This window comes from Myotis yumanensis, unplaced genomic scaffold (genome assembly GCF_028538775.1).
Source record: "Myotis yumanensis isolate MYYU_CA2020_CCGP unplaced genomic scaffold, mMyoYum1.0.hap1 SCAF_1, whole genome shotgun sequence".
Classification (NCBI taxonomy): domain Eukaryota; kingdom Metazoa; phylum Chordata; class Mammalia; order Chiroptera; family Vespertilionidae; genus Myotis; species Myotis yumanensis.
The window spans coordinates 30,793,171-30,817,429 of NW_027223752.1; the positions used below are offsets into that span (position 1 = coordinate 30,793,171).

At 37.8% G+C, this 24,259-nt stretch overlaps 1 protein-coding gene and 1 non-coding gene across 4 annotated transcripts in view; both read right to left on the minus strand.

Moving 5' to 3' along the window:
• Positions 1-24,259, minus strand: part of RBM25 (RNA binding motif protein 25) — a 45,485-nt gene that overhangs the window by 20,414 nt on the left and 812 nt on the right. Inside the window, exons 1-8 of one of the 3 annotated variants that reach the window (XM_070417164.1) lie at positions 18,205-18,321; positions 17,973-18,093; positions 14,165-14,214; positions 12,155-12,322; positions 7,630-7,687; positions 6,457-6,617; positions 1,574-1,759; positions 219-272 (exon numbers count right to left, since the gene is read on the minus strand). In XM_070417164.1, coding sequence (XP_070273265.1) covers positions 219-272; positions 1,574-1,759; positions 6,457-6,617; positions 7,630-7,687; positions 12,155-12,322; positions 14,165-14,214; positions 17,973-18,093; positions 18,205-18,246 — 840 coding nt within the window. In that variant the 5' untranslated portion in view covers positions 18,247-18,321. Of the gene's footprint in view, positions 1-218; positions 273-1,573; positions 1,760-6,456; positions 6,618-7,629; positions 7,688-12,154; positions 12,323-14,164; positions 14,215-17,972; positions 18,094-18,204; positions 18,322-24,259 lie in introns of those variants that run through there. The other 2 variants (XM_070417178.1, XM_070417169.1) reach the window with 2 other exon arrangements.
• LOC138999662 (U6 spliceosomal RNA) lies at positions 17,628-17,734 on the minus strand. Its single transcript, XR_011469419.1, has one exon. It is a non-coding gene; the product is annotated as a U6 spliceosomal RNA (small nuclear RNA).

Consider the following 24,259-nt stretch of genomic DNA (forward strand, 5'->3'; position numbering starts at 1 on the left):
AGGGGACAGGAGGGAATGCATAAAGATCAATCTAATAAAAAGCAAAGGTTAGATATTCTGTACAGGTCTTACAAAAGATAAGAGTAAATAAATAAAAAGAACTTATATAGTAACAAATGTAATGATCTAAGTTAGTGAAAAATCTGGTAGACAAGAATTAAAAATGTGACAATCAGCAGTGAACATATTTATTGTCAAAGCCTTCAATGTAAACAAACCTTAGTGATGAGTGGATACGGGATCAGAGGTGCCACTGGAAATCTGCGGAAAATCTGCAAAAAAATCCACAAAGATTTTTTTTAAAAAACACAAGAGTTCACATTAACCTGCAAAACAATGCTATTTTATACTATAAGCATTGCTTCTGGGACATTTTCTTGATTTCAAATTACTTGATAATAAAAATATTTTACTCACTCTTAGTCTACAACCTCTCCCATCACCTCCTCTCCCTCCATCTTCCCTAAGCAACAGAATAAGGAGGGTCTCATACTAGTGGGGCTTTTTTCTTGACCCAGATATAGGAAACAATCATACCAATAAAATGTATCCATAATTCCTGCCGTAGAGCAGGATTTCTTTGATCCACTCTTACCAATCCATATCCAACATATATGTCTAGTTACTTTCTCCTTTCCCATTAACCTCAATTACCCTGTACCTGACTAACTCTACCAATTACCATTCCCAACTATCGCCATTTCACCAGACAGGTATTTATGACCATGTGAGGAAGAATGAGACAAGTAATAAAAAAAATGTATTTGGCCACAAACAAAATTAAAGCTGGCCTAATAAGGCAATGAAATCCTAAATGATATGAACCTTGATATTAAATTATAATATGTTCCATATTACTTTTTCACGTATATGCAATCCATGCATATAAAATAATTCTGATATTTTTAAAGGACACTCCCCATAATTTCTCTTAGTTTATTCAAAAGAAATTAGTATAAGAAAGCCAAACATTTTCTTTCAACCTGGACTCCCTAACGTTCAGTTAGCTTGGTCAGACAGAGTGGTTATATTAATACACTGCAGAAGAGTGTGTCATCTTGTGCTGCTCTTTCACAGTTTTCCAGCTAGAATTTGAACAGCATTACTGTCCATGGAGGGGAATGAGACGTGGTTATAAGGAGACACAGCTAAAAATTAAAGAATGGGTAAAAATCTTCAGTGAAGGATACCAGCGTCCTGCTTGGAGCAGAGACTGAACAATAATTAGGTAAAACAAGGCCAGTCCTTCATAGCCAAAAACATTTTACTGTAACCCTTAATATAAGTACTACCATCACTGAAGGTGGTTTTTCCCTTACTCAATTTGAATCCACAGCTAAGTACAAGCTTAAATGCCAGTGCATTTTAAACACAGTAAACAGAAATGTTTTGGTAAAAATATTAGGAGTTAATTGGTAGGACAGGTCAAATTAGGCTTAACAGTACAATTATTGTAAATGCTAGTCATTCTTCTATTTCCCCCTCAAAAGTTAAAATGTACTGAAAGCACAAGAGTGACACCATAAAAAGTAAATTGTAGAAATGACAGTTGTCAGAATTTAATAACACATACGTCCTCCTTCTTTTCCTTCTTCTTCTTCCTGGGGTGAGAGTCAGATTCTTGTGAAGGGGCATTGAGCTCACTGGAGTATTCACGTATTAAAATTTCAATGGCCCCTTTGATCATCTGATCTCTTCTCTTAGTTTCTTCATCTAAGGCTTCTTCGTCATCATTAGTGACAGTTTCTGGCCTAGCAGTCTTAAAACAGAAAACAAGGCAAATTCAGGAGGGGGGTTGGGGAGAATTAACTGAGAAAAATGAAAAACATTCTAAGAGCACACAAAACAAACATGTTTTCTTCAAAATAATCTATGTAGTTTGCCTGGGCGGTGTGGCTCAGTGATTGAACAATGACCCATAAACCAGGATGTTGCCAGTATGATTCCTGGTCAGGGCACATGCCCAGGTTGTAGGCTTGATCCCCAGTAGGGAGCATGCAGGAGGCAGCCAATGGATAATTCTTTCTCATCATTGATGTTTCCCTCTCTCCCTCTCTGAAATCAATACAAATATTTTTTAATTAAAAAAAACACATCTCTGAGGTTCTATTAAATGCAGACCTGATTCTGCTCTTAGCTTTATAAAATAAACTTTCATCATTTCTTTCCCTTTCTACCCTTGGTAGCTAATATTTTGACCCCTACCCAGCTATAATTGAAGATTAAATCATAGGACTAACATACTGCACAAAACATCTGTCAAGCTTTCCCAGTTTTTCAGACTGTCTTGCTCAATACTTGCACAAACTAAGAATATTTCCTAACTCAACAGTTGAAAATGTAATTATGTGAAAAAAGCGAAATATAATTTTATGTACACTATGCTAGCCACTATTTAAAATCAAAAAGCACATTTAGGTGAAAGGAACAAAAAGCACTAAGACAGTTTTGTACAATTAAATGCAAGCATCACACAGGTCAGAGGTGAAACAATGGCTTCTTTTCCCCCCACCCCTGCTCTCTAAAATGTCTATAATGTGGGAATGCCACTTATAAAAATCATATACTGCCCAGCTGGTGTGGCTCAGCAGTTGAGCATCGACCTAGGAACCAAGAGGTCAATTCCCAGCCAGGGCACATGCCCAGGTTGCAGGCTCGATCCCCAGTGTGGGGTGTGCCAGAGGTAGCCCATCGATGATGTTCTTGTCTCATCGATGCTTCTCTCTCCATAGCCCTCTCCCTTCCTCTCTCTAAAAATCAATTTAAAAATATTTTTAAGAAAAAATCATATACATACTAAGAAAAAAAATCAACTGTAAATACTGCATGAGTCTTTATTCCCATGACTTGCAAATGTAACATTTAAAAAAACAACACAAAACTCATGTTGTAATGCTTCTCACAAATAAGCAACTATTTGTAAAACGTCATTATTTTTTAAAAGAGGTCTAGATTGTGACTTGTGTTGATATGAAAAAAAATTACTGGCTTCACAAGAATAGGTCCAGAGACAAATGGGGGGGTGGGTGTTAGAGAGCAACCCAAGGACTTGTATGAATGCATATTAGCATATCTAATGGACACAGGCACTGATGTGGTGGGGGCTTGCCTAGGATGGGAATGGCTGGGGGGAGGGGGGTCAATTGGGGAAAAAGAAGACAAATGTAAAACTTTAGACAATTAAAAAAAATTATTGGCTTCTACTGTGGTACTATTATTATTATCGTTTCTAGGTTTTATTTCAAATCTCCCAGTTAAGGAATTAATCCAGTTCAAAACACAAAATTTACAGACTGACCTCAAAACATTGGATAATTTTCCGTTACTCTCAATTCCTCTCTTCTTAAAACTTAAAATGGTAAAGAAGTGTGAAAAAACGCAACAAAATAAGCTCTTTTCAGAAAAATTTAAGAGATTCAATAATAAAGCTACTGGTTGTAAAGTTGGAAAACAGCCCTTCTAGGCTTCTTTGGCTCTGACTTCTAGAATCCAAAAGAAGAACTTTGGGGCAAACGCAGAGCTCTTTCTTTTGAGGAAATGTAGATTTGGCCAGACTAATTAACAGGCAAAGATGTGAAGATGTTCCTACCTATAGCATCTATCAATTAAAGTGTAACATAAGTGTCTCCTTCCAGAGATTATCTGTACTTTCAAAACTTGTCAGAATTCATTCTTGAACATTAACAACCACTAACTGTGACATTCAAGCAGATAGCTCTACCTCTATTGCTGAATAGCCAAAAAGCAACAGGACATGGAATAGATCAACATGGCTACTTCAAATGAACTAATTCTACTAAAAGTGAAAGAACTGCTTATACAAATTCTGAAAAATCTAAATGAAAACTTTCAATCAAGCCATTAGACAAGACACATAAATCCTGTTAAAATTCTGGGTCAGAAAAATCTCTCTTCCTAGATGAGCTTGTGGTGTTTTGTGATTTCTTTTAGTCAAAGAGAACTACCCAACTAACTGTGTTTTTTCCTTTCTGCCTGGGAGCCAGAAAAATGCCTGACTAAAGTAACACACAAGTTTCTCAAAGTCTTATTCTCCTATCATCCACCTTAAGCCACTATTTTCTAAATTTCTCCCAAGAAATCAATAAAGGAGTAAAAACAAGTAACCTCTCATATTTTATCTTGGAAAATCATGACAAATCTGCAATCTACTCCACAGTATAGTTATACCTGCCTAAGTCACTTCAAAAAAATTTTTTCTAACAATTGCTTGACATTTTTTAAATCCGCATTGTTGAGGAAAACTGACATTCTAGAAAAATAATGTACTGTCATATGACTTCAAACACCTGGGCACCATGCCAAGTGTACACAGGAGTCATGCCTATTTATTTTTTAAAATTTCCATTTATCTGAAAAAATTGTTTTTATTGGAGGTGGCTTTATTTCCATTCTTGAAGAAAGATATAACCAAATTAAAATTGTGTTTGCTCTGGCTAATGGTGATTTACAAGTTAAATGAGTCACAAAAAATCGTGCATTTCCTTATTCACTAAGTGCTTATTCCGTTTTTGCTATGGGCAAGACATTATACTAGGTTCTGGGGAGGTACAAGATAAAGGGACACACTCTGTGAAGTTACTGCCCTTTCTATCTTATACTCAGAGAATGGAGGAGGATAGAAGAATGAACCTGGGTATAAGAGGCAGTGAGAGACGGAGAAATACAAACAATATGTACTACAAAGCAGACTAACTTTAACAGCAGAACAAAACTGCTTGATATAGGAAGAGATCATTTAATTCTGCCTGAGGGGAATCAAGGGTTAGATATGATGAAGCAAGTAACATTTTTAAAAAATATATTTTATTGATTTTTTACAGAGAGGAAGGGAGAGAGATAGTTAGAAACATCGATGGGAGAGAAACATTGATCAGCTGCCTCCTGCACATCTCCCACTGGGGATGTGCCCGCAACCCAGGTACATGCCCCTGACCGGAATCGAACCTGGGACCTTTCAGTCCGCAGGCCGACGCTCTGTCCACTGAGCCAAACCGGTTTCAGCGCAAGTAACATTTTAATTACACTATGTGAATGGGCAACAACGACTTGAGATGTCCGCAAAGCTCAAGTTAAGTTTGTATGGATACATGACTGAATGGAAGGGGATGAATGGGAGACACTAGAAAGGTAAACTGCAGCAAACAGTAAGAAATCCAAAACCATTATGGATGGATGAGCAGGGAGTAGGCATACTTATAATTATGTTTTGGAAATATAGCCAGTACTATAAACAGTCAGATGAGAGGAAACTAAATGCAGAGAAATAAGTTAAATTATTGAAAGTCCAAGGAAACATGGGAAAAAAGCTAATTACAAAACAATACTTTAAAATTCAATCCTGTATTTATGAAGGAAAAATACACATATTCCAATCAAAACTATATTCATACACACAGAAAACTGTCTGGAAAAACATGGAACCAAAATGTCTACATGCCCAGAAGGCATGGCTCAGTGGTTGAGTGTAGACCTATGAACCAGGAGGTCAGGGTTTGATTTCCCATCAGGACACATGCCCGGGTTGCGAGCTTGATCCCCAGGTAGGGGGCATACAGGAGGCAGCCAGCTGATGATTCTCTCTCATCAATGATGTTTCCACCTCTCCCCTTTCCTTCTTCTCTGAAATCAATACAAGTATATTTTTAAGAAACAAATCAAAAAACAAAATCTCTACAGTTACCAAAGGTGATGGGATTATATGGGTGATAATTTCTTTTTTATAGTTTGCTTTAATTGATGAATCTTTTTTACAAAGAATATACAAGAAAGCTATTTCTATTTTAAATGATAATAAAAGTTTGAAGAGAACAAAAGGCTGTTTTGTTTTTGTAGACAGAAAAATAATAAATCTATATTGGATCTGGTCTGCTTGAGGTGCCAAAAGGAAGTAGGAAGAAAGGAATAACAAAGAAACACAAACTCAGATTTTAGCTATTTTTTGCTTTGTTGAGATAGTAATGCATACATTACAATACAATATATAAAAATTCCTTCTCTTTAGGTTATATAGCCACCCACCTGAGGAAAATAATAAGACTTATTTTCAGTATTTTAGAACCTGCATACTTCTAAAAGAGAGGGCAACTAATAAAAATTGTGTAGGTTGAAATATATTTTGTACTTACTTACAAAGCTGCCTTAATGAATTAGCTCTGTTTGGAATAGTCTGTACCAATGTTTTCTCTGGCAAGTTAACCTTGTCCAGCCTCCCTTACTACCTTCATCCCAACCTGGAACAAGCAAACCAACAGTCATCCACCCACAATGGGTAGATAAAAGACTTAAAATAACTATAAACTATAAAATACCCTCCTGCATGTTAGTAGTCACAGGCCCGATGGGATTGTAAAGCCCCATATTAGATTCACTCATAGTAAGTATTTACACTGAAAGAGCACATTTGGTCTAGAGAAGATAACACTATGGAAAACATACCCCATTAGAAGCTTTCTTCTTTGCTTTCCATTCATCCAGTTGTGCCTTTGTCTTTGCATCAACTTTAACAAGCAGTTTCTTCTCTCCAATCTGCAGGTCATGCAATAACCTGAGTGCACGGAGGGTAGATTCAGGCTCCTTATACTCACAGAATCCAAAGGCTAGCAATAGATGTAAAGAATTAGTAAAATATCACTATAATAATGATAGATGAAGAGTATTTATGGAAAGTTAAAATCATTAAGAGACCAAATATTGTAATACAAGGATTATTCATGTTGTCACTCCACCCTTTCCTTCAATTTCCTTTGAAAAGGGTTTCACTTTTACACCCTTAACCAAAAGAACAAAGACAAAAACAGGGGAAAAAGAAAAATTCTAATCAGGCAAACTACTACTTATTAAAAGTGCTGATAATATAGTTAACAAATTCAACACGTTTCATGACTGTTAATTATGTCATGAACTCATTCCATCCAGACTTCCTAACAGCTATAAAGGAGAACAGCCTGCTTCAACATAAATACAACATTTTTCTGAGAAGTTGAACTATAAAAGTAACAATCTCTTATGCTGATTATTCATCTAATTTTTTTCTGTATCTTTCATTTTAATAACTAGTCTTACTATTATTACCATGACTTTATATCAGAGATATTAAAACAAAATTAAATTAAAAAAGAGTAACCTAGCCCTAGCTCGTTTGGCTCAGTGGATAGAGCGTCCGCCTGTGGACTGAAGGGTCCCAGGTTCAATTCCAGCCAAAAGCACATGCCCGGATTGTGGGCTCAATCCCCAGTGGGGGGGGCATGCAGGAAGCAGCAGGTCAATGATTCTCTCTCATCACTGATGTTTCTATCTTTCTCTCCCTCTCCTTTCCTCTCTGAAATCAATAAAAATATATTAAAAAATAATAATAAAAATTAAAAAAAATAAAGAGTAACCTAAAAATTGGAAGTAAAATTAAACAAGTAAATCCAAACATTTACATAAGTTAATGATGTAACCATACAGAAAGAAATTATTCTGAGTGAACTTAAAACAGTAAATTTAACCATACATTTTTAGTGTGACATATCCTAAGGACGTCTAAAATTACTGTAAGTGAAAAGTGAGGTGAAACAAGCCAGTAAATACTTAATGATCTCAATAAATAAAGAAAAAAGAACCTACCTTGAAGCTTTCCAGATGCACCTTGTACTCTCTTCCAGCTTAAAACCAAGCCACATTTCTTAAAAAGGAAAAAAAAATGTTACCACTTAACAAAATTAACTTATAATGCAAATAAGAGCACAACTCTATTAGCACTAAGAAAAAATAGAAGCAAAAAAAAGATCATATTAGCAACTAAGTTTCTTAAAATTCTCAGTTCCTACAAATCTATTATATGAAAGAAATATATAACAAATTATTTCAAAGAAAAATATAAATTCTTACTGATTCTTTGGTCAGTGGGTAGAGCGTCGGCTTGCGGACTGAAAGGTCCCAGGTTCGATTCCGGTCAAGGGCATGTACCTGGGTTGCGGGCACATCCCCCGTGGGGGATGTGCAGGAGGCAGCTGATCGATGTTTCTAACTCTCTGTCTCTCTCCCTTCCTCTCTGTAAAAATTCAATAAAATATATTTTTTAAAAAAAATTAATTTCCAGGGGGCGCTGAGTAATATTTTGTCTGGAAAGGGGGCGGTAGGCCAAATAAGTTTTTTTTAAATATATATTTTATTGATTTTTCACAGAGAGGAAGGGAGAGAGATAGAGAGTCAGAAACATCGATGAGAGAGAAACATCGACCAGCCGCCTCCCGCACATCTCCCACTGGAGATGTGCCCGCAACCCAGGCACATGCCCCCGACCGGAATCGAACCCGGGACCCCCCAGTCCCCAGGCCGACGCTCCATCCACTGAGCCAAACCGGTCTTGGCCCAAATAAGTTTGGGAACCACTGGGCTAAAGTGATTCTACAAAGCCAAGTAGATCTAGAGGTCAACAAAAAGCGGGGGAGGTGGCCCTGGCTGTGTAGCTCAGTTGGGTAGAGCACCATCCAAATGCTAAGGTTGCAGGTTCCATCTCCAGTCAGGGCACATACAAGAAACCATCAATGAATGCATAAATAAGTAGAACAAGAAATCGATGTTTCTGCCTCTCTCTCTCAATAAAAAAATAAAAATAAGGTAGAGTGGAAAATGGGGTTGAAGCATGAAGCTGAATAAAAACAGGTGCTTGCCTAACAATATAAATACAGCATAATTAAAGTCAAAGTTCTTCTCAAGTAACTACCTTAGTCCCCAACCCCAGAGAACAGGAAGAGTTTTGTCTGAAGAAGGTGAACACACAAGCTTGTGATATGAAGCACCAGATATGAAGGAAAATTTGGATAAGATATCGAGTGGGTAACAAGGAAAAAAGGTAAAAGTATAAGAAATGCTTGAAAAAAAAAAAGAAATGCTTGAGCCTGGCCTGTGTGACTCAGTGGTTGGTTATCAACCTATGAAAGAGGAGGTCACGGTTTGATTCCTGGTCAGGGCACATGCCTGGGTTGTGGGCTGGATCCCCAGTGGGGGATGTACAGGAAGCAGCTGATCAATGATTCTCTCATCACTGATATTTCTATCTATCTCTCCCTTCCTTTCTGAAATCAATAAAAAATATATTTAAAAAAAGGAATGCTTGAAATTAGCCCTTCAACCCCAACCCATACAGGTAGCCAATCATATACTCATGAGGCATGAACCAAGTTTTCTAGAGAAAACAACCAGCCTCAAAGAAAAAAACCTCCACATATGAATATTTAATACAGCTGGCTGTTGGTTAGATTGCTTAAAATAAACAAACCCAGTATAAAAAAGCCTTTTAATCCCTCTTTTTTTTTTTTAAATATATTTTATTGATTTTACAGAGAGGAAGGGAGAGAGATAGAGAGTTAGAAATATCGATCAGCCACCTCCTGCACATCTCCTACTGGGGATGTGCTCGCAACCAAGGTACACGCCCTTGACCGGAATCGAACCTGGGACCTTTCAGTCCGCAGGCCGACGCTCTATCCATTGAGCAAAACCAGTTATGGCTTAATCCCTAACTCTTAAACATGACAGACAATCTAGGATCACCAGACATTTAAGGGAACACCTAAAAGTGGAAGAGAAATAAAAGGCAGAAAAGAGATCAATTTAGGAAACCAAAGAAAGCTTAAAAACAAAGCACTCTGTTGCACATATAAATCAAGAACAAGTTTTTTAAAGGGATATTTCAAACTGAAAAAATATACACATCTCCTCCATACAAAAATTTGTACACAAGTATTCTTAGTACCATTATTCATAGTAACCAAAAAGTGGAAACAAACTAATTGTAAATTAACTGAAAGAGTAAACAAAATATGGAAGAGCCATTAAATGGAACACTATCAGGGCATAAAAGGGAATGAAATACCAATCTATCTATATAAAAGGCTAATCTTCGGGTATGTTGGAGAGCCATTCCTACAGTGCGACGATTTTTGCCTTTTGCCTTAAGTTGGAGTCCACCTACATAAGCACCTATGTCACTCAGATGGAGCACATACACAGCAGTAATGAAGTGAAATAGTAAAAAAAATTTAAAAGAAAGATAACAATCCCTGGCCTTTACTTGTGGTAAATACAGTAAATAAAAGAAACATAAAACACATATGTACATACATCAAAATGACAGAACATTTTTTTTTTCACAAATAAATGGGAGATGGCGACATAACCACGAAACAAGGAACATCGAGTCCAATGTAAACCGAGGACTGTCTGTATGCTAAGTATCCTTCCCACCTTCCGACAGGTCGCTATGACACACACTAAACCACCAAGGGGCAGATGCTCCATGCAGGAGCTGCCGTGATGCGCACAGAGAAATGGCACAGTGGACCTGGCACCCACAAGCACCAGTCCACCAAATTGCCGCCTATGCTGCCAAGACCCCATAGTGCAGGGGTCCTCAAACTTTTTAAACAGGGGGCCAGTTCACTGTCCCTCAGACCGTTGGAGGGCCGGACTATAGTTTAAAAAAAAACTATGAACAAACTCCTATGCATACTGCACATATCCTATTTTGAAGTAAAAAAACAAAACGGGAACAAATACAATGTATGTATTTGCATGTGGCCCGCGGGCCGTAGTTTGAGGACCCCTGGGTTAGAGTGTCGTCCCAAGATGCCAAGGTTTTAAGTTCAATCCCTGCTCAAGGCACATATAAGAATCAACCTATGAATGCATAAATAAGTGGAACAACAAATCGATGTTTCTCTCTCTCAAATCAATAAATTAAAATATATGTATGTGTGTGTATATACATATATAACCGCAAGCAATCAATCACACAAATTCAAGGGCGGGGGAGGGGGTAAGAGATCAACCGAAGGACTTGTATGCATGCATATAAGCATAACCAATGGACGCAAGACACTGGGGGGGTGGGGTGAGACATATGTACTACTATTTGTAATACTTTACACAACAATAATAATAATAATAAACTCTTCAAAAACATCAATGAGCCCTAGCTGGTTTGGCTCAGTGGATAGCATGTCAGCCTGTGGACTGAAGGGTCCCAGGTTCGATTCCAGTCAAAAGCCTGTGCCCGGGGTTGCGGGCTCAATCCCCAGCAGGGGGCCTGCAAGAGGCAGCCAATCAATAATTCTCTCTCATCACTGATGTTTCTATCTCTCCCTCCCTCTCTGAAATCTATATATATAGTCAATGTTACAAGACAAAGAAAACAAGCAAACCAAAAAAAAAAAGGTGGGGAGAAGGGAACTATAACTTATAAATAAAATTTATTAAAGAAGCTGTCTAACAAGGTGTGACAATTAAATGTGATGTGCAATCCTTGACTGGATCATAGGTCAAAAACAAAAACATGCTATTTTGGAAATTATAGAGAAAATTAAATTTTAAAAATAGAGCATGCATATAAGCATAGCCAATGAACATAAGACACTGGGGGTAGGGGAGGCCGGGGGAAGGTCAAGGGGGGGGAAAAAGAGACATATGTACCATTCTTTGTAATATTTTAAGCAATAAAACAAAATTTTTTAAAAAATGTTTTAAACTGGTCAAAAAAAAAAAAAAATCTAGTCCTAGCCAGTTTGGCTAGGGTCCCGGGTTCGATTCCACTTAAAGGCACATACCTTGGTTGCAGGAAGCAACCAATGGTTCGATGTGTTTCTCTCACATCGGTGTTTCTCTGTCTTTCCCTCTCTCTTCCACTCTCCCTAAAAATTAATTGAAAAAATATCCTCAGATGAGGATTAACAAATAAATAAATAAATAAATATAAATAACTTATAAATAAAATTTATTTTAAAAAGAAAAAGATCTATGTATATTAGTTAACAATACTGTATTGTCCTTAAATTTCTTAAGTGCAATAATGATTTTGTGATCATATAGGAGAATGTCTTTGGTCTTAGGAAACACAAGAAGTATTCAGAGGTGAAATATCTTATCACAACTTACTCTCAAATTACTCAAAAAAGGTATGTAGTGTGTGTGTATATAAAGAGAGTAAATGTGGCAATGTTACAGGGTAATCACTGTACTGTTTGTTCAACAGTATTGCTGGATTAAAAATTTTCAAAATAAAACAAATTCAGAGTCTTCTTTCTGCTTTTTGTTTAAAATTTATAACAAAATTAAACCTTTTAAATGAAAAATAAACAATTTAACTTACAGCAAGGAGCTGTCTTATGAGCATGTCTGAGGCTTTCTCAGAAATGTTGCCAACAAAAACAGTAGTAGTAGGACCACAATTTTCATCATTTTCCTTTGCCTTTAAGCCTGGATGATCCTTTCTTGCTCCCAAATGCTTTCCAACCATGGACACAGTGGGTACTAAGACCTAGAATTAAAAAAGGCAATAATATTTGATCTGGCAATTAAACTTTATCATGTTTAATGTAACATTAGGCTAAAATCACCAATGTTAAATTAGTAAATACAGGGTGGGGCAAAAGTAGGTTTACAGTTGTTCGTATGGAAAATACAATAAATAAATAATAAAGCAAGAATAAACTGTTTCATGCACTTACAACTGTAAACCTACTTTTGCACCATCCTCTATGTAGCACATTAAAAGGTCTACATACTTAATCTAAAGCTCTTAGCATTTTTCATTAATACAAACATTCATGACAAGGAAAGTCCCACTTTCAGATTACCTTTCTTTAAAACCTTGGAAAAGCAAAAATAACTTGGATAGAAACTTTATGTTTATCCACAAGTTTCTTCACAACTGTACTCTGTTTAGCATAAAAGTTCAATTATCCCTACTAAACTTCTTATAAAATATTCAAATACTCCCATAGCACTCCCCCACACTTTAAATTTACCCTTTATCACTTACTTGAATTTCTAGCTTATTGTCCCTTTATTAACTTTAAAGTTCCCAAAGGAAGAAATAGTCTTACTCTTCATTTTATCTGCAAGTGAATTTAGCAAGACACCCACAATAAGCACTGAATAAATACTGGTGAACTGGGGGAGCTGCTCCAAACTCCAAATGCTATCTTTTCTTAGGCTGAAATGTAAGAAAGTAAGAGTACCTATCATGGGGAAGCTTTCCAAAATGACCAAACATTGGTGCCTCATGCAAGAAAAGCTCGACTCCCCCCTAGTATGCAGAACCTATCTTCTTAGTGGTCTGCCTCACAGCAGATTCCTATTTGTCCACCTACTTCATATCTCCCTTTTAACATGAATAACACCACTCCCCTCCCTTTTCAAAACCACAAATAGAAAAACAGTTGAAAGTAACATCTAGCCTCTCTCATAGTGGAATTCCAAGTGAAGCCTGATATTCTACCAATGAACTCAGAGAAATATCTGGTTAAATAATAGTTAAGAGGGTTATTATTTATTCGTGTGTTATAATATATTAACATTCTTAATTAAGATGCTTTGATGAATGTGGAGAATTAAGGTTCAAGACCTAAGAATAAATAATGAAACACTTCCCTAGAGGAAAGGTTTCATTAAAACTACAAAGCTTGAAGGTATAAGCTTTAGGTCATAGTAGAAGACACACAAAAAAATAGCTCGGAAAGGGCTAAATATTAGGTAGGTAGGAGGAAAAGAATAGAACTATATTCAACAAAAATTTCATTTCAAAACTTTTATTTCTGCTAGGATAATTCTTACACTCTTTTAAGAGATCATATCATATCATTCTCCTATCTCCGGAAACCAAAACACGAGGAATAATGAAAAAGACAATGTCCTAAATCTGAACTAATATGTAAATCAGTCTAGAGAATGAGAGAGAAACCATAAAACTATCTGGGGAGCAGTTTTAGGAACAAATGCACATATGCACAGCTGAATGAAAATGTTACTTAATCAAGTAAGTAGTATGATAGAAATGGATGCCCACATCCTTCCTACTATTCTTTTAAATGCTTAAAATAATTTATCTAAGCTTATCAAGCTTTTTAGTTTTAAAAGCACTAACATATCTCCTAATTTCCTCCTTAAAATTGATTATACTTACAGCCGTAGATGGGTAATTCAGCTGGTTAAAGCGTTGTCCCAATACGTTAAGGTTGCAGGGTTTGATACCCAGTCAGGGCACATACAAGAATCAACCAATGAATGCATAAATAAGTGGGAAACAAATCAATGTCTCTCTCTCTCTCTCAAATCAATCAATAAGTAAAAAATTTACTTACTTAACAATTATACTTACAGTTGGAGCAGGAGCCATAATGCTCATTGGTACAGGAATCATTGGGGTTCCTAAAGAAAAAGCATTGCGAGTTGTAAGCACACAATTATATTTGACTGTATTCTGTATCAACTACATGCCATACATACAAGTACTAGAGGCCCAGTGCACAAAATCTGTGCACGGGGAAAGGGAGGTCCTTCAGCCTGGCCTGCACCCTCTTGCAATCCGTTCACTCCTAACCGCTCGCCTGCCTGCCTGCCTCATTGCCCCTAACCACTCTGCCTGCCTGCCTTATCGCCCCTAACCACTCTGCCTACCTGCCTGATCACCCCTAACTGCCTCTGCCTCGGTCCCCACCATGGCTGCTTCATCCGGAAGGACATCTGGAATGACGTCTGGAAGGTCATTCACTGTCTGGTCTAATTAGCATATTAAGCTTTTGTTCTTATAGATACTTATAGTTAATTTAAGTAGAAATGTAGAACTAATGAGATACTGCACATCTTACTTTCAAAAGCAATGTGGTATCAGGTCAATCTATATGTTTACCTACAACAAAAAACTACTCTTTTTTTTTTTTTAATATTTTAATAATTTTTATTTCTTAAAGTATTACAAAGAGTATTACATATGTCTCCTTTTTTCCCCCCCTTGACATTCCCCCAGCCCCTACCCCCCACCCCCCCCTGCCCCGTGTCTTGTGTCCATTGGTTAATCTTATATGCATGCATATAAGTCCTTCAGTTGGTCTCTTAATCTCCCCCCCCCCCCAACCCTCCCCAGGCTTCCCACTGTAGTTTAACATTCTGTTCAATGTTGCTCTGCTTCTGTATCTACCCCTGTTCATCAGTCCATACTGGTCCCCTTTATTTGTCCCAACCTCACTGGAGTAGTCTCAACCTCACCAGGGCCGTCAGAGCCTCACCAGGGCCGTTTCAACCTCACCGGGGCCGTCCCTACCTCACGGGGGTCGTTTCAACCTCACCGGGGTCGTCCCTACCTCACGGGGGCCATTTCAACCTCACCGGGGTCGTCCCTACCACACCGGGGCCGTTTCAACCTCACCGGGGTCATCCCTACCACACCGGGGCCGTTTCAACCTGACCGGGGTCGTCCCTACCTCACGGGGGCCGTTTCAACCTCACCGGGGCCGTCCCGACTTCACCAGGGCCGTTTCAACCTCACCGGGGTTGTCCCTACCTCACGGGGGCCGTTTCAACCTCACCGGGGTTGTCCCTACCACACCGGGGCTGTTTCAACCTGACCGGGGTTGTCCCTACCACACCGGGGCCAAAAAACTACTCTTAAAGTAACAAGGCTACCAGAACCTGCTTTTGACTTAAGGAGTATAAAATTCTGGATAGTTATTGATTCATATTCATCTTATTCAGTACACCCGCAAAACCTGCACTATCACAAATACAGATTCATTTATGTATTAACAATATTAATTAATCCTTTAAAAGTAAAAAACAGCCCTAGCCAGTTTTGCTCAGCAGTTAGAGCATCAGCCCTTGGACTGAAGGGTCACGGGTTCAATTCCAGTCAAGGGTAAGTACCCTGGTTTCAGGCTCCATGCCTTGCCCTCGGTCAGGGAAGGTGTGGGAGGCAACCAATTGATGTGTCTCTTTCACATCGATGTTTCTGTCTATCCACCTCCCTCCAGCTCTCTCTTAAAAAAAAAAAATCAATGGGAAAAATATCTTCAAGGGAGGATTAACAAGAAAAAAGTAAAAAACAAATCCTTTCGCCTAGCCGGTTTGGCTCAGTGGATAGAGCGTCGGCCTGCGGACTGAGGGGTCCCGGGTTCGATTCTGGTCAGGGGCGTGTGCCTGGGTTGCGGGCACATCCCCAGTGGGGGGCGTGCAGGAGGCAGCTGATCGATGTTTCTCTCTCATCGATGTTTCTAACTCTCTATCCCTCTCCCTTCCTCTCTGTAAAAAATCAATAAAATATATTTAAAAAAAAAAAAATCCTTTCACATTTTTTTTCCTTTAAGTATCAAACGATAAATTATTTGAAAACCTAGGAAGAATCTTGTTATACCTGGTTCTTTAATAAAAACAAAAAGTGGCCTGGCTGGCGTGACACAGTGCTTGAGCATTGACCTATGAAACAGGAGGTCACAGTTTGATTCCACATGCCCAGGTTGCAGGCTTGATCCCCAGTGTGGGCGTGCAGGAGGCAGCCAATCAATGAGTCTCTCTCATCATTGATGTTTCTACTTTTCTCCCTCTCCCTTCTTGTCTGAAATCAATACAAATATATTAAAAAAAAAAAAAAAATTGGCCCTGGCTGGGTGGCTCTGTTGGTTGGAGCATTGTCCCTTATATCCAGAGGTTGGAGTTTCAATTCCCAGTCAGGGCAGATACATAGGGGAGGCAACCAATTGGTGTTTCTCTCTCTCTTCCACTCTCTCTAAACATCAACTAAAAGTAATGGAGGGGCAAAATAGTATCTATCCTATATAATAAAAGCCTAATATGCTAAGTGTCCGGTCATCCATTCAAAAAAATCAAAGCATAATATGCTAATGATATGCTAAGGCTGTTCAACTGCTAGCTATGATGTGCACTGACCAGCAGGGGGCAGGTGCTCTGACCAGTAGGTTAGCTTGCTGCTGGGGTCTGGATGATTGGGACTGAGCGAGAAGGGCCGGACACACCCTGGAGCCTTCCTGTGGTCCCTCCCAAACTGGCCAACCTACCTTATCCCTCCCTGACGCCAATCATGCACCAGTGGGGTCCCTTGGCCTGGCCTATGCCCTCTCACAATCCAGGATCCCTCAAGGGATGTTGGAGAGCTAGTTTTGGCCTGATCCCGCAGGCCAGGCCTCTAGTATATATAAAAGGCTAATATGCAAAGTGTCCCCTTGGGAGTTCTCTCGCTTGCTATGACATGCGTTGACCACCAAGGGGCAGCGCAGAACATGGCAGGCAACCAGCGGCAGCAGCAGGGCGCTGAGAGAGCAAGGGAAGGGGGGGGGGGGGGGGGGGATCGTGCGGTGGCAGTGTGAGGGTGGCAAGGAAAGGGAGAGGCAGGGAACGTGATGAGCCCTGATCGCTGGCCAGGCCTAGGGACCCTACCCGTGCACGACTTTGGTGCAACAGGCCTCTAGTATACAGAATAATACTCTGTATCTGTGTTAAAAGAAAAAGTACTAACGGAGCCCTGGCCAGATATCTCTGTTGGTTGGTTAGAGCATCGTCCTAAAACGCCAAGGTTGCATGTTCCATTCCTGGGTAGGGCACATACATCAATCAACCAATGAATGCATAAATAAATGGAACAACAAATCAATGTTTCTCTCTCCCTCTCTCTATTAAAAAAAAATCAATTAAAAAAACCCACTGGTGAATAAAATAATATACTTATATGGCTTATAATATGCATTAGAAAATATCTGGAAGGACAAAGAAAAAACTAAAAATTCTGTGGGAATGTAATAAAATTTTTTCACTGTGTATTTTTTCTATTTTTTTAAAATATGGAACACTTCACGAATTTGCGTGTCATCCTTGCGCAGGGGCCATGCTAATCTTCTCTGTATCGTTCCAATTTTAGTATATGTGCTGCCGAAGCGAGCACTATTTTTTCATTTTTGAACCTCATGAGCTATTTTTTTAGGTAACTTTTTTTTAAAATGTCCCAAATGAGTTTATAATCAGTCAGATAAGAAAACTTTTCTGCCATAGGAAAATGAGACATCACATTTCCAGAATGATATTAACAGACATCTTTACTACTAACAGTCACACACATATCTTCCTAAAAGTAAATACTACAAAAGTATAGGCTAAAACAACTACAGTACTCACAAAATTACCTGGAGGTACAGGTGGAGGAAAGCCAGGAAACTGTGGTGGTGGAATCCCTGGTGGGAGTGCTGGGATTCCCATGGGAGGGCGATTCAAATGTGGGGGGAAAGACATTCTTACTGCAGATGTCTAAAAAAGAAATCATGACAAATCATTTTATTTGAAAATTTTACAATTCAATATGCCTGGTTTGTTGGCCTTCATTTTTAGAGTATCTGCAAAATTCTAAAGTTTTCTTACCCAAAGGAGTTGGCAAAGACCCTCTTTTCTCTGTCTGTCCATTGAGAATTTTTAAAATTTAGATCTTTTCTAAAATAAGTTCCCAAAATGTACACGATCTAAGTTCAGGATAGACTCCTACAATCATATGGGAATACATATAAAGGAAGAAAAAAATTTTGAGGTTCAGTTAATATCCAAAATTAAATACGAAATATCAATGAATCTTTTTAAACCAAACTCAGAATCCAGGAAGGTTTCTAACAGTTAAAAGTGTTCTGATACATTCATTTTTAATACATATCAGCACCTTTCTGAAAACTAATTTACAAAGTTACACAGTATTTATTGATTCAGTGTTGGCCAGTTCCTCAAGTACAAATGACTGTCTCACTGAACTATAAACCTGGGGGTAGGAGACATCTTAACATCAGGTCACATAGTAATCATTCAAATACAGAGAACCGCCCTGGTCTTTGTGGCTCAGTTGGTTAAAGCATTGTCCCGATAAGCCAAGGTTGTGGGTTCAATCCCCAGTCAGGGCATATACAAGAAGCAACCAATGGATGCATCAATAAGTGAAACAACAAATCAATGTTTCTCTCTCCCCTCCCCATTCCTCTCTCTAAGAATCAATTAATTTAAAAATAGAAAAAATTTAAAAATAGCCCTAGCCGATTTGCTCAGTGGATAGAGCCTCAGCCTATGAACTGAAGGGTCCTGGGTTCAATTCCAGTCAAGGGCACATGCCTGGGTTATGGGCTCGACCCCCAGTAGGGGGTGTGCAGGAGGCAGCCAATCAAGGATTCTTTCCCATCATTGATGTTTCTCTCTTTTTCCTTCTTCCTTCCTCTCTGAAATCAATAAAAATATGTTTTTAATAAATAAATAGTAAGTAGGTATCAGTATAAATTAAAAAGGGGAAATGCCAACTAATTTTACTATAAATGTCTTATATTTTTAAATAATCCTTTATATTTTTGCCCAAAAATAAAAACAAATACTCTATAAGAAAAAGTGTATCTCCTTTTAAAACAGAGACAGCTACTGTCCTACTTACAGAAGCTCTTGTATTATAATACTCTATCTCAGCACTTTTCTTAGGAGGACAGTTGGTATTAATACCTGTTGAATAAATGAATGAATGAGTAAACAAATTAACTCTAAGGTTTTCATTAAATAAATCTATTAAGAAGCTCCCATGTGCCAGGTACTATGCTAGCCTTACAATAATTATAAATGGAACAAATATCCTCAGGTGAGAATTAACAAAACAAACAAAAAAAAGAATTAAAAAAATTTCATCAGACTACATGTTTAATTTAGTATATGCCAATATACCCATTCCATGCACTTCTAATTTTTCTATGAAATATTTCCCTTTTACTTCACACTGTTCAAAACTTGCTTATTCATAGGTTAAACTTCAAAGGTAGAGGCAATCTTAATAAGACAATGGCCCTTCAATGACATTCAGAACACAAACATTTCTGGTGACTCTAGATAAATATTATTCACTTTCAAACATCCTAAAATGGGAGTCTCAACCACTTATTTCAACATAAATTTTTATATATTTTGATATGTGAAAATAATTGAGAAAAAACTTTTAAAACCATAAGCAAAGCTGATCAGATTTTACCTATAATTGATCAATTATAATACACTTATAATAAATTATATAGATATTCAAAGTTGATACTTTGTAGAATGAAGTTGGAAAGAGAGTTAGGGAGTGCTTTATTTTATTTTTATTGATTTCAGAGAGGAAGGGAGAGGGAGAGAGAGAGAGAAACATCGATGAGAGAATCACTGATCAGCTGCCTCCTGCACACCCTACACTGGGGATCAAGCCTGCAACTCGGGCATATGCCTTGACTGGGAATCAAACAGGTGACCTCTAGGTTCCTGGGTCGATGCTTAACCGCTGAGCTACATCCTGGGCGTGCTTCATTTTAAATACAGTGAGTGGTCAGAAGATGACATTTGGACAAAGACTTGAATGGGCTGAAGTAGGAAGCCCTATTTAATATTTAGGGACAATAGCCCCAGCTGTGGGGGCTCAGTTGTTTGGAGCATCTCCAGGAACACCAAAAAGGTTTCAGTTTGATTCCCAGTGGTCAGGGTACATTCAGGAGGCAACCAATCAATGTTACTCTCTAAAGTCAATAAATATATTCTCAGGTGAGGATTAAAAATGTATATATTTTTTAATCTGGGGCAATAATCTTCCAAACAAAGAAAATATAAAAAGCCAGCGGTGGGCATGGAATACTTGCAGGAGGAACAGCAAGGCCAACAGCTGGAGTACAGTGTGTGAGGAAAGTCAGATAAATGTAAAATATTACTGGGGGAGGAGCTTCAGAGAGTACAGGGTTTTGTAGGCCACTGTAAAGAATTTGGTTTTTCCTCTAAATAAGAAGAAAAACATTTAAATTTAAAGGATTTCTTATTTGGCTTATTTTAACAGTGTTCCTGGTCACTATGTTAAGACTGGAGAACAAGGGTCAAAGCAAAACACGACTTCAATAATCCAGAGAAGAGAGGGGGGCCTGGAACAAGTGGTATAGTGAAAGTGGTAACAAGTTGCTAGATTCTAGATATATTATGAAGCTAGCCAACTGCTAAGGGGAATGTGTGTGGGATTTAAGAAAAGGAGAGATGGAGAGGTTATTTTTATTAGCACTGAAAAAAATTTATTTTTTTTAAATTATTAGTTAAGGTATTACAAATGTGTCCTTATCTCCCTCATTAACCCCCCCCCCACTCATGTCCTCATCCCCCTGTTGTCCATGTCCCAGCACTGAAAAAAATTTAAATAGCATTTTAAAAATACTTGAATAGGAGCTCTTCACTTTTAGAAGAGTCAAAGCATTTTAACCAGATAAGTAAAAAATTAACAGAAACATACAGGGTTATGCACTTGTCAAAATTCACTGAAATTAAAATGGGTGCATTTTATTACATGTAAATTTTATCTCAATAAATTTGATATTACCCCATCCCCAAAAACCAAACTTCTAAATAAGATTTATCTCTACCGCCAAACCGGTTTGGCTCAATGGATGGAGCGTCGGCCTGCGGACTGAGGGGTCCCGGGTTCGGTTCCGGTCAAGGGCATGTGCCTTGGTTGCGGGCACATCCCCGGTGGGGGGTGTGCAGGGGGCAGCTGGTCGATGTTTCTCTCTCATCGATGTTTCTAGCTCTCTATCTCTCTCCCTTCCTCTCTGTAAAAAAATCAATAAAATATATATATTTAAAAAAAAAAAAAAAAAAAAAGATTTATCTCTACCACTCAACATATGCATGCACTTCTGCTTTTCTTTTCCACTTTACTCTTTCAAACCAGTCTTTTTTCCCTGCACTCCTGAGAATACCATTACTGCTTATATGCATTCCTCCATTGCAGATTTATCCTGATAGAAACAAAATATTTTACATGGGATAGACTTACAAGCTAACCCCATCAAGACACTGACAAATTTCTGAAATCGTAAAAGGCAAATGAACCAATAAACTCTCCTCAGCAAGTAATCCTATACAACTAGATTCACTCAATAAATATATATGTGCCCAGTTCTTTTCTAAGTATTATTTTTATTAGTTCTGAAAGAGCAAATTTAAGTTATATAGTTATACACCAAGTAGTGGTTCTACACTGACTATAAAAGATTAGTGTAGCATGCACTGTTTCCTGCTCTGCTTATAACCTGGCAAGATACAATGGACTGACATAACCTCCCCAGCCTAAGCAAAGCAAGCCCCTCAAAACATCATTTCTCAAAATGAATTTCCACAGACCTGCTGGAGTCTTCAGAAACTACTTCTAGGAAAAAAAGTGTCACATGTCCAAAAAAGAATGGGAAATGCTTAGCCACAAGTTTCTTTTATAAGAAAGCTTTTCATAACGTTATCAAAGTGTTTTGAGTCTCCCAAAAGGGAGCTGATAATTTCCTGAGATTTCCACTTTGCCATTTTACCATTTTCAATGATAAAGGTAGTGATAGTCTGGAGTGGAGTGGAGTGGGAACGGAAGTGACTTGTAAACAGCAAAGAGGAATCCGTTGGGGTAATGGTTACACAATTCAGTACATTTACTAAAAATCATTGAATTGTAAGTTTACAATGACTGAATTTTATGCAATTACACTTTAATAAAGCTGCTTTTTAAAAAAGCAATACCAATTCAGGACAATTTCAAGCAAAATCCAATTAAGACCTGCAGATTAGATAATATTGTAGCAATATTAATTTCCTGACTTTGACCATTGTACTGCTGTTAAATAAGAGAATGTCCCTGCTTTTAGGAAATACACATTTGGGGGTTAAGGAACACCACACACATGCAACTTACAAGTAAACATTTCAGAAGAAAACTGGAGAAAAAGGGGAAAGGATAAAGCAAATTGGCCAGGTGATTTGGGTAATATGGGTGAAAGGTATTTGAGAATTCTATGTACTATACTTGTAACTTTTTTAAAGGTTGAAATTATGTCAAAATAAAGTTTATAAAAAGCATTATCACTATTCTGGTTAGTGGGAACATCATATTTTCTTATTTTCAAATTTCAAAAAAAAAGCTAGGTAAAAGCTATTCAAAAACTTTGTGAGGAATCGAAATTATTATAAATGGTAGCAGCAGTGTCAAAAGACTATCGAGAAATTTAAAAACAGAATGTTTTTGTAAGACCTTAAAAGATTCAGACTGCTTTTGCTTCCAATGTTATAAAATACTTAATGTAAGTTTCCCTTAAATTATGTATAATTAAGTATAAAGCTCATTTATCTGGGGACAAAAATGTTGACTTTAAGTCTGAAGTAGCTACCCAACGTTAAAATGGACTTATTGGACTTATTTTTAAAATATATTAAGAGCCTTAACACTGGAAAATATAGCAAACACAAAATAAACGTATTCAAACTATAATTAGTATATGGTGCCTATATGCAACAGTGGGACAATAATTTTCTTCCTAACTATGTGCTCTCTACCAAAAAAAAAAAAATTTTAATTACACTCTGGGGACCAAAAATGGAAATTCGGTAACTCCGAGAAGATGAATTATTTAATAAAAACTCGCGTTTTTATTTACTTTCATTTACAAAAGCCTTCAACATACATTATCTCACTTAATCTCCCAAATTACCTTGTGTAGATATATTCTCCTTTTACAGATGAAGAAGCTAACTTGTCCAAAGGAACACAATGAGTGGGTGGGGACCCCCTCAAGGTCCCTAATATCCTGCAATTACCAATCCAAGGGCTGTTTTCACTGTGTCATAATGCCCCTTTCTAGTAATATACCAATGAGAAACTTTGCATTAAGGATTAACTTCTACTTTATAAGACTATCCACAGAAAAATAGTCTATTCACAGTACACTGGAAGAAATGTTAGAATCAGGGTTAGGCTCTTGTACTTCACTGAATATTCTTAAATAACAATCCCGGTTAAGATGGACTAAACACTACGTTATTTGGGTATTGCACTAAGGATTTTACATACATTCAATGAATTTCCAATCTCAATAATCCATGAAGTGAATACTGTCATAATCCTTATTTTACAGATGAGGACAACGAAAGCTTTTAAGAAAAGTTAAAATTTGTAATAGTGTAGCATCTACGTATTAAATCACGAGCAACTGATAACCAATGAACGCCTTCCTAGGCTTCTGAACGTTTGGGGAAACAAATCTTAAAAATTAAAGTACCCAAGACAACGTGGAAGTTGTGTAGACACTACTGTCAACTACCTAAGGCACAGTACTTCCCACTACTGCAGTCCGGTGCAAGAGAGGTCCAATCTCTTCCCTCCTTTTGGTCCGCTCCACTCTGCCCAGTAGCAACATGGCTTTTCCATGGCCATACCAATCCATATTACATAACTTCAAAATAATCTTCATACTCCTAGATCTAGTTCGAAAAACGTATTTAAGAAATAGTACTGAAGACCAAAGAAGGGTGAGAAAGAAGTCACACATTTTAATGTGCAAGCTTGGTCATCGCCCCTAGACAGAATGAATGGAGGTACAGTTCACGGCAACCTCCACTGGAGGAAGGGGGCAGGACCACA